Source organism: Macrotis lagotis, chromosome 3 (assembly GCF_037893015.1).
Source record: "Macrotis lagotis isolate mMagLag1 chromosome 3, bilby.v1.9.chrom.fasta, whole genome shotgun sequence".
Classification (NCBI taxonomy): Eukaryota; Metazoa; Chordata; class Mammalia; order Peramelemorphia; family Peramelidae; genus Macrotis; species Macrotis lagotis.
Window position 1 is genome coordinate 281,564,861 of NC_133660.1, and position 16,536 is coordinate 281,581,396.

The 16,536-nt window shown below is 51.1% G+C and overlaps 2 protein-coding genes across 3 annotated transcripts; one reads left to right on the forward strand and one right to left on the reverse strand.

The window, feature by feature from the left end:
- Window positions 1–3,207: 3,207 nt before the first annotated feature.
- On the forward strand, window positions 3,208–6,790 carry TMEM134 (transmembrane protein 134). 2 transcript variants are annotated; one of them, XM_074230937.1, is made up of 7 exons: window positions 3,208–3,594; window positions 4,155–4,219; window positions 4,297–4,389; window positions 4,684–4,760; window positions 5,617–5,661; window positions 5,889–5,942; window positions 6,048–6,790. In XM_074230937.1, the coding sequence occupies exons 1-7, from the start codon at window positions 3,421–3,423 to the stop codon at window positions 6,128–6,130; spliced, it is 591 nt and encodes a 196-aa protein (XP_074087038.1). In that variant the 5' UTR covers window positions 3,208–3,420; the 3' UTR covers window positions 6,131–6,790. The 2 variants fall into 2 exon arrangements, with proteins under 2 accessions (XP_074087038.1, XP_074087039.1); XM_074230938.1 differs by having other exon boundaries at window positions 3,216–3,594; window positions 4,300–4,389.
- CABP4 (calcium binding protein 4) lies at window positions 3,922–15,880 on the reverse strand. Its single transcript, XM_074231646.1, has 6 exons — window positions 15,473–15,880; window positions 14,526–14,556; window positions 14,188–14,331; window positions 11,119–11,228; window positions 10,759–10,906; window positions 3,922–10,660 (listed from the first exon to the last, which is right to left on the reverse strand). The coding sequence occupies exons 1-6, from the start codon at window positions 15,878–15,880 to the stop codon at window positions 10,632–10,634; spliced, it is 870 nt and encodes a 289-aa protein (XP_074087747.1). The 3' UTR covers window positions 3,922–10,631.
- Between the last annotated feature and the right edge of the window lie 656 nt (window positions 15,881–16,536).

A 16,536-nucleotide genomic window follows, 5' to 3' on the forward strand; every position in this document is an offset into this window, starting at 1 on the left:
GGGCTTTATCAAAGTCTGATTTCGGGGGGTATATTTTGAGAAATCAAAAATAAAAACTTTTATGAGACAAAAGTAATTGTCCCAGTGTTTTCTTAAATGATAGAATAAATAATTAGGGAATAAAAAAATCTGGCCCAAGATACCTTTCAAAGTATAAGCAGTTAAAACATATTCCTTTGGACAGAGGGCTCACAAGTAAGGAGGGAAAAATAGAAAGTCTTGGGAGGGAAGAGAAGCCATAACTACTACTACTCACAGATTATTGTTTGTTCTTTCTCTTCCCTCCACCTCACCCCAGGCAATGGGGCAGGTTAAATGACTTGCCCACGGTCACACAGCTATATAAGTGTCAAGTATCTGAGGTCATATTTGAATTCTGGCCCCCCTGACTTCAAGGCCATTGCTCTCTCCCCTGCACCACTTAGTTGTCCCAATCATTCTTTATTCTCAAGGAAATCCAATGACATCAGGAGGGTGCTGTCATGATTTAAAAGTAAATTGGATTTCTGAGGAAGACTTGTACAAAGTCATCAGCCCCATTCTCTCTTCCACAGCCATAGGAGTCCAGTGACAAGACACAGGACAGGAGATGATCCTTCTAAGCTAAGATCTTTCTCAGGTCTCAGTCTGTCTGAGACAAAACCCATTCAGAGGTTAAAAGCTCTCTGAGACTCTAGATTACAAGAGTGCCGACCTGCATTGGTGGAGGGGCTTTCTCACCTGGGAGTTATCAGTGAAATCTCAGGTTCATTCCCTATTACCAGTAAATTGAATTGATTTATCTTTGTAAATGTCATTTTCCCCATTAGAATATATAAGAGGAAGGGGCATCATCAGAAGAGCCTCTTCCTTATCTGATTACATGACAAGACAAAGGTTTGAAGCATCTGAGGGTCACCTCCCTATGGATTATAGTCTATAAAATGGGTCAGGCACATCCCATATCTAGAACAAGAGTCTAATTGCCTCATTTTCCAGATGTGGAAACTGAGGGTTACAGTGGGGAAGTGACTTGACCAAGGTCATCCAAGAAGTAGCCTATGTGACAGCGACAAGATCCACACTCATGTCTTCAAAATCAGTCAATTTTGACATTACCATGGAGCACTGGCACAAGGAATCACCAATTGGTTGACTGGCTCAGGGGAGAAATCTTGTTAAGAGAAGTTGGCCCCCCATTACCTAGAACCCAACTCACACTCATTGTCTTCAGGATTTCCTCCTCACCTTTTACCTTGGGCCCTCTTCAAAAGGTTAGCAATTGGGATTTCCAATTTTCAATGTTTCTCTTCTCCGTCTCCTCACAGCAATTTGGCATTGTGGACAGAGAATTAGGCCGGGAGTCAGGAAGACCTGAGTTCAAATTTAACCCCAGACACCTGGTAGCTGTGTGACCCTGGGCAATTCATTTAACCTGTTTGCCTCAATTTCCTCACCTGTGAAATGAGGATAATGATAACACTTTCTTCCCAGGATTGTTGTGAGAATCAACTTAGATAATAATTCTAAACATTTAGTATAGGTGCCTGAAAAGAAGGGGCATTTCTGGAACTCCTCTTCCTTCCGAAATTGATCTTCCTGCTGGGTGGCCTCTTGGAGAAGGAAAAGGCTAATCCTCATAGTCCTTGCTGCAGTGTCCTACTTAAAGGGTGAAGCTCGTGGTTTTGTGCCAGGAAGAACATTACTTGATCTGTAGCCCCAAAACTAGAACTTTTGGGGAGCTGGGGATTCTGAGCTACCTGCTCACCAAACTCGAGTCAAACAGGAATGGGATTAGAATGTCACTGAAAAATGTTGAACAAAATGATAAAAATACAATACAACCTAGATCAGCGTAGGATGTGGTTTTGTAAGGCAATTGCTGCCCACGGGGTTCCCTTTCTATAAACCACTCTCTTGGAGAGGTGGGGAGGAGATGGTGCAAAATTATGTGGGAAAGAGCCACAGACCAGAATGTCAACTATCTGAATGAATCTCAAAGCAATCTGACTTCCAGTACCCTTCCACAGGAGCTTAGGAATTGTTTGAGGGTTTTATGAGTCTATTTATAGGCTCCTGTGAGTGCTTTCTACCTCTTCATTTTCTGTGGCCAGAAATAAAGGCCATCCTGTACTCATTATGTATTTGTTGCCTTGAGTGCCTGTACCAGGGCACTCCCATTTGGGCTAACTTAGACATGAACCATATCAAGAGTAAATTGGGTTTTCCAAGTGGGGATGGGCACAAAAGAAAGATGGAAAAGTATCTCCTTGGGGTCATATCCCAAGGTCTACCCAATCATAATAATAATAATGATAATAATACTACAAAGTAACCACCCCCGTTGTTCACGTGGACTGCTTGTGCCCCATCTGTGGTGGAGTATTCCAAGCTCCTGTTGGCCTGATCAGCCACACTTCGATCTGCCTCAAACAGTGCTATCATTTCAGTCTTCTTCAAGAACCAAGGTCAAGAATCATAATAATAATAGCTAATATTTACATCACACTTAATATGGACCGGGCACTGGACTAAGCACTTTATCATCTCATTTGATTCTAAATGTCTTGCCCAGAGTCAAATGGCTAGGTGGCTATAGTCTGGAATCCTAAAGATTGCTCTTCCTGGGCACTTAATGTATGGCCCTGGACAAGTGACTTAACCCTGCTTACCTCAGTTTCCTCCTCTGTAAAATAAATCGGAGAAGGGTATGGCAAGGGGATCGGGTATCTTTGCCATGAAAACCACACAAAAAGGGGTGGCAAAGACTCAGATGAGACTGAATCACAATGGTAATGCCCCCCCCCCACTCAGGTCCTCAGGACACTAGATCCAGCTGGCTCTCCACCGAACTTCAGCTGTCCCTACTTAGTAGAGAATTAACCAGGGCTGGTTGGCATTGGTGCTGCACGTGATTCCTGTAAGAGGCGCTTCTGGCTGAACTGCCAAAGCACCCAGTGGCCTCGGGTAGAGTTTGCAGGCCACTGGAACCCTCAGATCATTTTCACAGGAATAGCTTAAATAACCCCGCCTCCCACATCTCATCTAGCACTCCCTGGTGGTTTCCTCCTTCCTCCTCTTCCTTTCCACTCCTCCCAATTCCCCCTACCCCCACCCACTGGTGCCCCTCCTCCCTCCCGGACTGGGGGAAGCCATCCAGTCATAGGCAGTTGACTGCTCCTGCCTCGCCTCCCTGGGGGGGTGGGGACCCTAGCTCCTCCTCTCTGCTCCTAGCAGCACCCCCCATCCCACACCAGGGCTGGAGTAAGGACCAGCGTCCCGGGAGGCGGAGGCGAGATTCGAGGTAGATCCCGGTGCCAACTGGCCAGCCCAGCGCCCTGCCCAGCGCGCCCGGGGCCATGGGCCTCTGAGGCCGGCCCGGACGGGCCAGCTGCGCGCAGCTAGGCTCAGCTTCGGCAGCTCCATGCGGGGGGCCGAGCCATGAGCAGCGGCCGCACCGAGTTCAGCATCGATGATGCCTTTGAACTGTCCCTGGAGGAGGGGGGCCCGGGCCCCGGCGGGAGCTCCCCGCGTTTTGGGGCGCTGCACTTTGAGCGCAAGGGCCGGGGGGACTCGGAAGAGGAGGGCGAGAAGCAGTCTCGTCTCAAGTACCAGGTGAGCCTTCCCCCCACTCCCCCAGGACGACCGGCACCCCGGCTTCTCGGTGCCTCAGTCTCCTCATCTGTAAAATGGGGGGAAGCGCTCCTCGCCCAGGCCCCTTCCAGCTTTGCATCTTGCAGGATCCGTGACTGGCCCGAAGCCCAAGACTTCAAACTGGAAGAGACCCCAGAATCCAAGGCCCCCCCACCCCACTCCCACCCCCCACTTCCCAGTTCGGGAAAGGCCCGCCCTTGAGTCGCGCAGAGGGGGCTCCCCAGCCAGGCCCCCTTCCCTTCCCCAGACATCCCTCCCCCCCCACCCAGCCCCAGATCCTCTCCCCGGGACGGTCCCCTTGCAGACATCCTTCTCAGCCCTTGCCTCACTGGGCAGGCAACTCCCAGCCCGGGCTCCAGCTCAGCCTTCTGAGCCACCCACCTCCCAATGCTCTGGCTGAATCATCAGACTCGTCAGGCTGGTGAGCAGCTGTCCCAAGACAGTCGGGGCTGCTTCCAGGCTGGAGAAGAGGTGGGGGCCCAGGGAACCCCCCAACAATCTGCTCTTTTATTTTGGAGCAGAACTTGGAGAATGATGAGGATGGCACCCGGATTCCATCGGATCCCGATGGAGCCATGAAGCTCAGGTTAGGATGCCCTCTTTTCCCCTCCTGGCCTTCGCCAGCTCCTGGGGGGACCCCCTTCTCAGTGTGGCCTCTCCCAGCAGGGACCCGGGCCCATCTTCCACCCGAAGTTCTCAGTGGTCATTCAGCACCATCAGCAACACTACTCAGCGCTCCTACCACGCCTGCTTCAGGTGAGGGCAGGGCCCCCTCCCTCCTGGGCAGGGCTCCTTCCCGGCCTCATCCTACCCTCCCTCCCGGATGCTCTCCGACTCCAACCTTCTCCTTAACAGGACTTGGAACCCAGAGATCAGTCTTCACTCCACCCCTCACTTGCTCTGTGACTGCAATCTCTCTAGGTCTCAGTTTCCTTCTCCATAAAATGGGGTTAAATGAGATGACTTAGAACTCCCGAATGTTATTCATGTGGGAGCTGTTATCTTCCCCACCAGCAGTATCACTATTTGTGTTTTCTTGTTTGGCCTCAGCTGGACACAACACCCTCTGATCCAGAAGAACCGTCGGGTGGTTCTGGCCTCCTTCCTGTTGTTGTTGCTGGGCCTCAGTGAGTGTCTGGCTCCCAGGCCATATGTTCAACCTCATACCCTAACTAACCACTGACCTTACATGCTGGGGGACTGGGAGTGGGGAGTTGGGAATGGTGCTGGGAGAAGGAAGGGAAGGACAGATAGAAGGAAGGAGGGACAGAAGAGTTGGCCATGCAGCTCCAGGCTTCCTTCCAAATCCAAGATCTAACTTGACTCTTGAAAGTGAATCGGTTGACTTCACATCCAAGAGAGAATGGAGACAATTTAGAGATCTGAGGAGAAAATCAAGGGAGGACCTGGGGAAGCCTGTGTATAGAGAAGACACCTCTGCCCTCTTGGAGCTCACACACCCACACACATTTCTCCTTGCCAGCATTAGTAGTGGCAAAGCTGGTTGAACTGGAACAATCACTTTCCCTCTCTGGGCTTGTTTCTTCCATCTAAAATGGTGATGTGAACCAAGTTCTAAGCCCCCTGTGGTCTTCAGATGCTCACATCCTTCTGGGAAAAAGAATAGGCAAAAGAAACATGGAGGAACTTTGATGCAGTTGGTGAGGGTAGGGGGAATAGAGAATTTGGAGGCAAAAAAGACTAATATCTGGGTGACCAATAGGCCTTGGATTTCTCACCTGTCAAATGAAGGTTTTGGACTAGCTGTCCCTAAATCTGTGACTCTCTGGGGCACTGGGGGAAGATTCAGGAGGGGCCTCATATGGGTGGTGGCACCTTCCAAAGATGGCCTTGCAGGAAGTGGGGGGTATCTCAGGAGCGAGTAAGAAATTACAAAGTCCAATGATCAATAGAGATTCTCTGACCTAGCACTCCCCATTCTCCCACTTGCCTTCTGCCCCTCTCCTGACCTTCTGACTGAAGCACTCATCCTTATTGGGATAGGACTCCAGGTGAAGCCTTCTTCAGGTGAGAGCCCCCTTTGTACCCCCAGTCTCCTTCCCTGGAATCTCTGAGATGCATGATGGGTAGGGAAGGTTTGGGGAGGAGAAAAGAGAGGCTCATTCCTAGGATCAACTTGGCTCCCAGCCCCTACATAATCCAGCTGCCCCACCCCCTTGGCTTTTTTCTAGCCTTGACCTAGGCTGGCCTTTGGGGTTGGGATTGAGTCCAACCTGCCTCCTCTCTCCCTGCAGGTGTCTCCAGTGCCATCTTCTTTGTCCCTGGCTTCCTGTTGCTCATCCCTGGAGGTGCACCCCAGGCCTGGTGGGGAGAGGGGAGGGGAAGGTCCCCACTTCCTGGGACCGGGGGAAGGGTGGCTAAGGATAAATTGGTGACAGACTGCTCCCTTGCAGTGTACCACGTCATCTTCATTTACTTCGCCGTCAAGGGCCACCGAGGCTTCCAGTTCTTCTACTTGCCTTACTTTGAGAAATGAGCCCTGGGCCTGCATCTGGGATGAAGCTCCCCCACGCCATGCTGCCTCAGCAGCCAGGAAATAGACACAGCTGGCCGGATACTTGGAGGCCGGACAGCTCCAGGCTGGGTGGGAGGAAGAGGGTGGGGAAGGGGGCCTGACAGGACGGAGGCATCCCCTTCCCCCTCCTAGAACTGAAAGAGACCTCCAAGGTCAACCAGGCCAATGCTCTGCTTTTCCCAAGGAGGGAGCAATAGTGCCTTACCCAGTGACAGCCAGCAAGGCTGTCATGGAACCCAGATTGGGACCTGGACCTTCTGCTTCCTCATCACTACATTCCAACGACCTCTGAGCCTGCTAAGACAGGCAAGAGTTGGCACTGATGCCCATTGCTCCTTGCCCAGTCCTCCATGACCCAGCCACCACAGGACTCCTGGAGGTCAGAGCTGGAGGTTCTCTCAGGAAGTTTACTCTCCCCAGTTCTGCCCGTCCTTCCTCTGTCTTTGCCCTCCTTGGGTTTCCCTGGCTCTGGGGCCAGGCCTTCCTCAGTCCTTACCCCCCACCCCGACTTTAATTCTGGTGCCTTTAACTTATTAGGAAGACCCTGAAGCCATCCTCACATTTAGGGTCTCCTGTCCAAATAAAGTGGCTTTTGATTCTGATTGGGGAAAGTGTGCTCTTTTCTCTTCCCTTAAAATCCCTCACTCCCCCAACTAGGACAGGTTCAAAGACTAAGACGACCCTTTGAAGGAGGTCACATGAATAGGACTGTCCCCTCAGTGTAGATGAGGAAAGTGACCCAGAAGGGTCCAGTCACTTGTTCAAGATGACAAAGCTCCTACACTCCAGAGGAGGGGACTCGTCTTAACTGCAGATCTGGCTCCCTTCCCATCCTGCCCTCCACAGGGCCTTCCTCTTCTCTTTTGGCAAGGCAATAGAGTTAAGTGACTTGCCCAAAGAAGTCACATAGCTAGTAAGTATCAAGTATCTGATGTCACATTTGAACTCAGGTCCTCCTGACTCCATGGCCAGTGCTCTAAATATTGTACCACCTAGCTGTTCCAGTCCCTCTTTTTAGACTTTTTATAGTTCTTTTATTTTTATATTATTATTACTATTATTATTTTAGGTTTTTGCAAGGCAATGGGGTTAAGTGGCTTGCCCAAGGCCACACAGCTAGGTAATCATTAAGTGTCTGAGGCCGGATTTGAACCCAGGTCCTCCTGACTCCAGGGCCGGTGCTCTATCCACTGCACCACCTAGCTGCCCCCATTATTATTTTCAAATAGATTCTACCTTCCTTCTCTAGGAATCCTTTGTAAGAAAAAGACCGGGGGGAGGGAACAGCTGTGAAAAATTCACCAATGTATCAGCTATGTCTGATAGCATATAATAGACCTATGGTCCCCCCCTACCCCTGGAAAAAAGCCCTCCTCAAAAAAAAATGAAAAAGGGGTTGAAGTGTCTTGTTTTTATCACTGACACACAAGCCAAAGATTCCTTCCCCCCCACCCCATAACAAAGCAAAACACAGTAGCCAATGTAGGCTTCATTCCACACATGGGGCTCACCACCTCTCGGGCCAAAGGTCTGGAGATTGCTTTTTCACCATTAGACTGGTCATTGCCTTGGGCACAGTCCTTGCACCTTATGGTTGTTCCCCTTAATAGAACTGGGATCATCTTCTAAATTGTTCCTTGGACCTGTTTTCTTGGCTTTGTGTCATTTGATACAAATCTTTGGATTCTTCATATTCATGCCTTGCAGAATATGCCATTCCATGCCCTGGTTGGTCCCCTGGGCTCTCTTTCATGCCTTTGGCCTTGCTCCTCCCACCTCTCAGGTTTGGGCTTCTCACCACTACCCCTCCCCCTTCCCTGGCAGTTAGATGAACAGCCTGGTCAGTGAGGGAGGAATGCTCAAAACTGGCTCTGGAAGGGGCCTTTGCCTCGTTCCCTCCTTTAAGGACCCAAGTCACGGCCACACAGAGTTGGAAGGGACTCCAGCCCAGCTGGTGTGACTCATACCCCAAAGGAACCCTCCTAAGATAGGCTAGAATTGGCAGCCTCTGCCCAAAGAGCTCCCAGGAGACCTGCCCTGCTCTGTCCCAAGCAGGACACCTGACATCTTTCAGAAATCCTTCATGATATCCTGACCTCGCTCTAGTCGTTGCTCCTGGTCCTGCTCTTTGGGTGCCCCACAGCACAAATTGGATCTCTTCCCCCTACGGAGCCCTTTAAATCCTCGAAGCCAGTTCATAGCCTTTTCTTCTCCAGGCTAAGCAACGGCCATTCCTTCAAGTGGGATGACTGTCCACACTCTCCTCTGAAATGGGGGTGACCAGAACCACCACGACTCGCCTTGAGTTCCCCCAGGATGGCCCTCTGGGGTAGAGGGAGTCTCTGGGTCAGATCCCAGAATGAAGGTCAAGGCCTCTCCAGGCAGGCCCACTGTACGCCCCAGAGAGGAGCTGAAGCACTGAGATGGGGAGAGAGCTTGGTAGCCATCCCTCTGGTGTAACCCCTTCTCCTACTAAGAATAGCAGACTCTAACATCTGTACTTATTTCATTTGATTCACATTGCAGCCCGTGTCACAGATGAGAGAACTACATCAGAGTCAAAGGCAGGATCTATAGGATGGCTGGGTGAACCAGTGGATGGGCAGTTCCTGATGCAGTTAGGGAGATGGGGTCGAACCCGCCTCAGATACTTACTGACGCTGTGTGCGGTTTCTTTAGGTGAGCATTTGAATTCACTTCTCTCCTTAGTCTAATGGGGTAATAAGAGCTCCAGCAACGTTGCAAACCTTAAAGCATTGCATCAACGTGAGCTCTTAGGAGCCCAGGGCTTCCCAGCTGCAAGGCCAAAGAGGTAGGTGACTCCAATGGGGTGGCTGTACCCTGGCCCATACTTTAGTGAGGAAGGGTCTAAGGACATGCCCCTGAGATCCCCCCTACTCTCAAATTCTGAGGCCCCATGACTTACAGGTAGTCCTAATGCCAGCTGGAAGAAAATATAGGGCTTTTTCATTTAAAAATAAAATAAGCATTTAAAAAGTAATTAGAGCCCCATCTTTGTTTCACCTCAAGCCCAGATGCTTTCTCCAACATGTGACCTGCCCTGAGCCTCAGAGACTGTACGGTACCTCTAGGCCCCACTTCCTGCTTCCCCCAAAGGTGGGGGCCCCAGGCCTTTCTTATCTAGAGAGAGAACCTTCTCAGGCTAGCAGCCCCTGCTTCTTCCTGGCCCTAGGATGGCAGCTGGGCTGATGTTTCCGATGCCCAGGGAACAAGGACACCAGAGAGAATGACGTGGAAATGGGAATTGGAGGCCAATGTCCTGGTTCATAGCCTGGTGCTGGTTCCTCCAGGGGCCACCAGAGCCATCCCAGAATGTGGGCCATGCTACAAAACTGGCACCTGCCCCATCTCTCTGGCTCCTGCTGATCCGGAGATCCCTTTCCCTGCCTCTTCTTGGGACAGATGGAGGACAAAAGGCAGGGCAAGCAGATGGACGGTGCCCTCTGATGTCAGCTGTGGATCTGGGCAGGCAGGAGGAGTGAGATCAGAACAGCCAAGCAGGAGATAAGCCAGTGAGCCAAGGAGGAGGAAGTCCTGGTGTTCTGGGGCGGCCAATTAGGGCATCTGGTCAATTCCCAGTGGTTCGAGTTGGAAAACCTCTGGCAACAACCCTCCTAACCCTGCCCTCGCTAGTGCTCTGATCCCAGTTGGCCTGGTTGGCCCTTTCTCCCCACTTACTTAGATAATTCTGCAAGTGCCAGTGTGCCAGTGTGCCATGAGCCCAACCTTGGGTGGGCTGGGGTCAGGGAGTCAGGAAAAGGGATTGAAACCAGCCCTTGCCCCTTGCAGAGATCTCCCACACAGGCAGGGCCCAGCTAGAGGCTCTGGGACAGTGCGTGACCAACTGTGAAATGGGAACCTGAGACAAAAGAGGAACTGTGTGGGTTGGGGTGAGCCAAGGAGGACTTCCCGGAGGCGAGACTCAGGCTGGGCAGGAAATTGCCTTCAAATCCCTGCTCTGCCAATTGCTCTCTTTATGATGGGGAACAGCTGGAAGGGACCTCAAAGGTCTTCCCTCTAATCCCCTCATTTTTCAGGTGAGGAAACCAAGGCCCAGAAAATAATGTGAGGGGCCCAAGGTCACCCAAATGACCAGTGCTAGGAATAGAATTTGAACTCAGGTTCTCTGTTTCTAGATGTCAGAGGGGCTGCAGAGATGAGATAGGTATGCTCTCGCCTGAGCTGACCCCCTTCCTTTCTCTAGACTCAGTGTTCTCTTCTGTAGAACTAAGGAGAAGGTTAGACCGGTCTCATGTAGGGTCTCATGGTAGGGTCTCTATGTCTTTGGGGATGAGTGGGTAGGCGTGGTAGTCCAGAAGGGAATATCAGCAAATGAAGGAGGAAGCATTAGGGCTCCCCAGGGTCATCAAAAGCAGGCTGCCCCATCAGACTTAGCTGATTTCTGGGCATTGTGGGGTGCCTGGGTCCAGTATCCTTCAACTTAGCGGGCTGACAGCATCATCACAAACTCTGGGGGGGAGAGATGAGAGATGAGAGATGAGAGCAGGTGGAATGGGGAAATTGGGGTAAAGCAGAAGATTAGGGAAGTACATTGGGTGGGGACTCACCATCAAAGTCCACATGCCCATCTCCATTGAGATCGACCTCTCGAAGGATCTCGTCCAACTCAGGCCCCACCAAAGGCTCCCCAAGCAGGGCAGGGGCAGCAGCCCGCAGTTCAGCCACAGTGATCCGACCATCCCTGTCTGCATCAAACTACAGGAAAGCCAGGCAGAGGGGCTCAGCACCCCCCGTCCGGGTCCTCCCCCCCCCCCCACAGTCAGTGCTTCCTTGGACCCTGACTCTGCCCTCCAGGGTCTACCTATTACTCCCCTTTCTTTGTCCCTCCCCAGCCCCATGACTTTGTTCCCCTCCTACACACACACACACACACACACACACACACACACACACAAACACACTCCTACCTCTCGGAAAGCAATGCGAAGTTCCCGGATGCCCAACATATGAGCTGTTTCCTCTCGGAGTTTTGGCCCCATCATCTCCACAAAATCTTCAAAGTCCACACAGCCACCCACTGTAGGACCCAAGGAGGAGCTTTAGGATGGCAGTGTGGCCTGGCTCTCTAACTGGGGCCCTAGAGGGCACTTCCCCCACCCCAGACACTATGCTGGAATAGGATGGTCAGGAAACTTTTGTAAGCCTTAGCTGCCTCAGCCCCCTCAAGGGGCCCATGCCCAGGATTGGCTCCCTCATTGGAAGACCCTTGTTCATACATTTTAGGAAACTTTGACCCCCAGGTTATATTCTCTGGAGGCTCAGAAGAATCTTTCTCTCACTGCACAGAGTGAAAGTCCCACGAGTTTGGAGACAGAGGAGGGGCTCCTCTGGAGAGGCGGAAGGATCTGATTAATCCAAACCTTCTCCTACTGACTCTTCAGGAACCATCTGCAATCTTGCTTCCAGCCTCATCACTCAATCGAAGTTACGCTCCTCCCCCCACCCCCAAGTCGCCAGCCATCTCTTAATGGCCATAGCTGGCAGTCTCATCCCCATCAATGTCTCTCCAGCACCACCTTCAGGGCACTCTCTCTGCCCTGGGCTCCTGGACACATCTAACCCTCAGACCATTCCTCTTCAGCCTCCTCAGCCCCATCTCTGTCTAGCTAATAGGTGTCTCCCTAAGTTCTGACTTGGGCTCTCTGCCTTTCCCCTTCAGCATTGTCCCATTGGGTGACGATCTCAATTAACCATGGGATCAACTCTCCTCCCTGCGTGAGAAGCCCAGTTCTGAAGATGTCAAAGGTCCCAACCAGATCAAATCTTCCATCTTTTGACTGGCTTTGAAAGCTCTTCATGGCCTGCTTCCTTGCTCCCTTTTCAGTCTCCAGACACCCTAGTTCTCTCCAAATACTCAGTGATGGGACAGCCGCTGGCTTCCTTGCTGTTTCACGAGCAAAATAGTCCATCTTCCACCTCCGGGACTTTGCCTAGGCTGTGTCCTGACTAGGCAGAGCTGCACTCTCTTTCCTCTCCTGCTTAGTTTTCTTAGCTTCCTTTGAGATTCTCCTCAAAACCTTCTTTACGAGACTTTTTCCAGCTAGTAGCACGTCTCCTCCCAGATGACCTTCCCACTCTGTATCTATTATGTGAGTGTAACAGAAAACAATGCAGGGAAGAGATGAACCCTCCTCCTGGCCCTGCTATCTTCTGAGACCTTGAGCAAATCTCTTTCTCTGTGGGCCTCACGGACCACATTGTAAAATAAGGGAGTTGAACCAGATGATCTCTGACATCCCTTTCAGCCCCAGGTTTACGACTGCATTAAAAACAAAACTCAAAACCTTTCCCAGGCTGGCCCAGGGGGCATCTGCATCCAACCCAGGTCTCCTGCATCTCCACTCACACTTCTGCCTGCTGATCACTGACACCCAGCCTGGTGACAGCCATCTCCCAGAAGGAAGGGTGAATCGGACAAGGAAGCCCTCTAGAGGCAACTTGCCCTCCCTCCCTCCATATGTGTCTGCAATCTGGTCAGCTGCCACTGGCCGACCCCCAGGGAGGCTCAGCCTTCCGGCTTGCCAGCCAGGAAGTGGCAGTTGTCTGGTTGCGTTTTCTTATAGAAATGAACTAAAATGAGGAAAATTCAGTCAATGTCACAAGACTAGTCTTGTCTGAATTGGAGAAATTGCCTCGAGAATCCTAGAGACAGTTGGTCCATTAGTATTCAAAAACAGAGAGGACAGTTCTGGGGGCACCAAAGGTTCTGCCACAGCTCTCTATTTGTGCTGAAAGGACTTCCTTCAAACCCCCTCCCAAGTGCCTTGTTCTAAACCTGTGCTGTCCACCTCATACAATGAGAGCCTCTCAGAATGTTGGGGATGAGAGAGCCCTTAGAACATAAAAGGTTAAAGCTGGAAAGGTCTTAGAACATAGAACACAGAGTGTCAGAGCTGGGCGGGCCCTTAGAACACAAAAGGTCAAAGATAAAAGGGCTGTTAGAACATAGAACACAGGATGTCAGAACTGGGAGGAAACTTAGAACCTGGCACACAGATTATCAGAGCAGGGAGGGCCTTCAGAATACAGACACAGAGTGTCAGAGCTGGGAGGGACTTAGAAAATAAAAAGTCAGCTCTGGGAGGACTCAGATTATAGAACACAACAGAGACCAGAATATTAGAGCTGAGAGGGTCCTTAGAACATAAAAAGTCAAAGTTGGAGGTCCTTAGAATATAGAACACAGAGGATCAGAGCTGGGAGGTCCTTTAGAACATAGAACACAGTGTGTTAGAACTGGGAGGGAACACAATACAGTGTCAGAACTAGAAGGGTCCTTAGAACATAAAACGTCAGTTTTGGAAGCACCTTCAAATAGAGAACCCAGAGTGTCAGAGCTGGGAGGGCCCTTAGAACATTAAATATAAAAGTCTCAATGATGGAAGGAACCTCAGCACATAAAAAGTCAGTCCTAAGAATATAGAACACTGAATATCAGAGCTAAGAAGGTCTCTAGAACATAGAACATGGAAAATCAGAACTGGGAGGAACCACAGAATGCCACAGCGGAGCAACCTCTAGAACACAGAACATGGAATGTCAGAGCTAGGAAGGCCTTTAGATCATAGGACACAATGTCAAAATTGGGAGGGACTCTAGGACATGAAATGTCAGAGTTGAAGGGAACCTTAGAACATAAAACATAGAATTTCACCTCTGGGAGGAACCTTGGAATATCAGACCTTAGAGAATATCTCCATCTTTCCTGATCACTAGATTTTGATAGACTTTTAGTTCTTTCTTTCCAGACTGAAAAGTTTACCCCCCCCTTTACTACTCCAATTTTCAGTCTGATGTTGAGAGGAACTTTAAACCTTCCCCCTGTAGACCCCTCTATCTAGGTGCCCCCTTCCACCCCATTATGCCCACTCTATCCTACCCCTCACTTCCAGGCCTTGTCCCTATAACCAAACACAAGTCACTACACAGACACACACCGGCCCCCCCAACACACCCCAGGGATTCTGGACACTGACTTCTCATCTTGACATGCTGGGAAATCTCAATCAGCTCCATCTCGGTGGGCATGTATCCCAGTGTCCTCATGCAGGCCCCCAACTCTCGGTAGCTGATGTAGCCATCTTGGTCAGTGTCAAACTCATTGAAGGCCTCGAGCAGCTCTGTCCATGTTCAATGGTGTGGTAGGGAAGGGAAGGTCAGGGCTCAGCCCCCACCTCCCAACATCACGGGCTCCCTATCCCTCCTAGTCCACATCACTCATCTACCCCCAGCTCCCAGAACTCCCCCAACCTCCTGCTCCAATGGGCCCCCTCCCCTCTTTCTGCTGCCAACCTCAGTTTCCCCAATGGCTTACCATCCAGCTCCTCAGGGCCCAGCTCCCGATCCTGCAGGAAGAAAGATCAGATCAAAGTCTCTGCTCCCTACACTCAGCCCTCTCCCTAACTCCTGCCCTTCATGCTGGTCTCCCTAGTCTGAGAAGGCACCATCTGCCTTGGAAAGAGCTTGGGTTAGGAGTCAGATCCAGGTGCTCACTCACAGTGAACTCTCCTCTGCTCTGGGACTCAGTTTCCTCACCTGTGAAATGGGGAGGTTGAACTGACTCTTAACTAAGGTCCCTCCCAGCTCTAATAATCCATTTTCAACATATCCACACATCTATTGGTTAGCATTTTACAAAGAAATTTCTTCTCCATTAACTCCTAGGAGACATTTGGCAGCCCCAGAAAGGGGTAGCTGGCAGGGAAAGAATTGTCTTCATTTTACAAATGCAGTCACTGAGGCACAGAGATATTGGGATTGATCTAAGGTCACATGGCAGTTACCCATTCCTGGGCCCAGTACCCGCTCTACCTCCAGCCCCTGAACTGTGTGTGTGTTTCATATGGGAGTCAGAAACTGTCTTCTCTAAATTCCCTATATCCCCTTGTGCTCAGCCCTGATTGGAACTTGTCCAGGAGAATGATTGTCCAGTTCTTCTTCTCCATGCCCCAACCTGGGCCCCTAGCCCTGGATACTCAGCCTCTTTCAGGGGCCCCTGCTATGGAGAGGTTATTTCAATGTGTATGGATACATGTGTGTGTATTTATATGTGTGCATGTGTGTCTGAGGGTGAGAGTGTATGAGAGAGAGAGAGAGAGAGAGAGAGAGAGAGAGAGTGTGTGTGTGTGTGTGTGTGTGTGTGTAGGGGGAGTGTGCATGTGAGTGTGTGTGTACATGAACCTTGGGATTCATCATTGTCCTAGGACTGTCCCCTGGAGGGTTGGACCCCCACCCCCCGAATCCCAACTCCCAGACCCTCACCTTGCCAAAGACACTGTTCAGCAGGGGCCAGTAAGCCTTGTGAGCAGGATCGTGGTGAGAGTCTCCCCGATGTCGATGGGAGAGCCTTCGGGGGGCAGGTGCCAGGGCAGCCTGGGAGCCTCCCCCAGACCCAGGCTCTGGCTCAGCAGAGGCCTCACTGCTCTTGACATCTCCCTGACTTCTGCCAGAGGGCTTCTCCTCCTCTTCAGCCTTCTCCCCAGAAGCACTACCTCTGCCTCTCTGGGCTTCCTTGTGCCCCTTCTCTCGCCTGCTTCTCCTCATACTGGACTCTTTCAGGAATCCTCCCTCAGACTTGGCCTTGGCAGACTCCCCTGGGGGATGTTTCTCAGGACCCCCACCTGGGCCATCCCCATCCTTCTTGTGTTTGCTCCCATGTTTAGTAGCCATTCAGGGCAGGGCCAAGGGGCAATGGTGTAACCAAGTTCACATTCTGTCCTCAAGGATCCAGAAAATCAGCTTAGTTCCATCCCCTCCCCCCTTACCCCCCCAAGGGAACAGCAGGGCTGGGGTCACTGACCTGGGATTAAGGTAAGAAGGACATGGCCCAGGCTGATTATCCAATGGGGCCCTAGTCCTCTGCCCATCCCCACTCAGGGGCTACTGAGGCCCCCAGCCTCAGGTCTCTGGACCCCCCGGACCCAAAGAAGATCAGTGACCACAGAAACATTGCATCTGGGGGGTGGGTGTCAGGATCCAGCCCCAGGACCAACTCCATTGCCCACAGCCACCTTCAGACATGGCATGGCCTAAGCCTCCTGGAGACACAATTTGTTTGAAATCTCAAACTTCACATGATTTGGCAGCCAATTCTGAGGACTTAGATGAAGTTGGAGCTCACTTTGGATAGCTTTTGACAACCTTCCCATTTTACAGGGGAAGAAATGGGACCTCAAGAGGGGACACAGGCTTCTGGGGGGTGGGTGGGGGGAGGGAAGGGAGGGTGGGGGAAAATTGTAAAATTCAAAACATTACAAAAAAATGATACGTAGAAACTACTATTGTATGTAATTAAATCGGAAAACATAAAATACTTATTAAAAAAA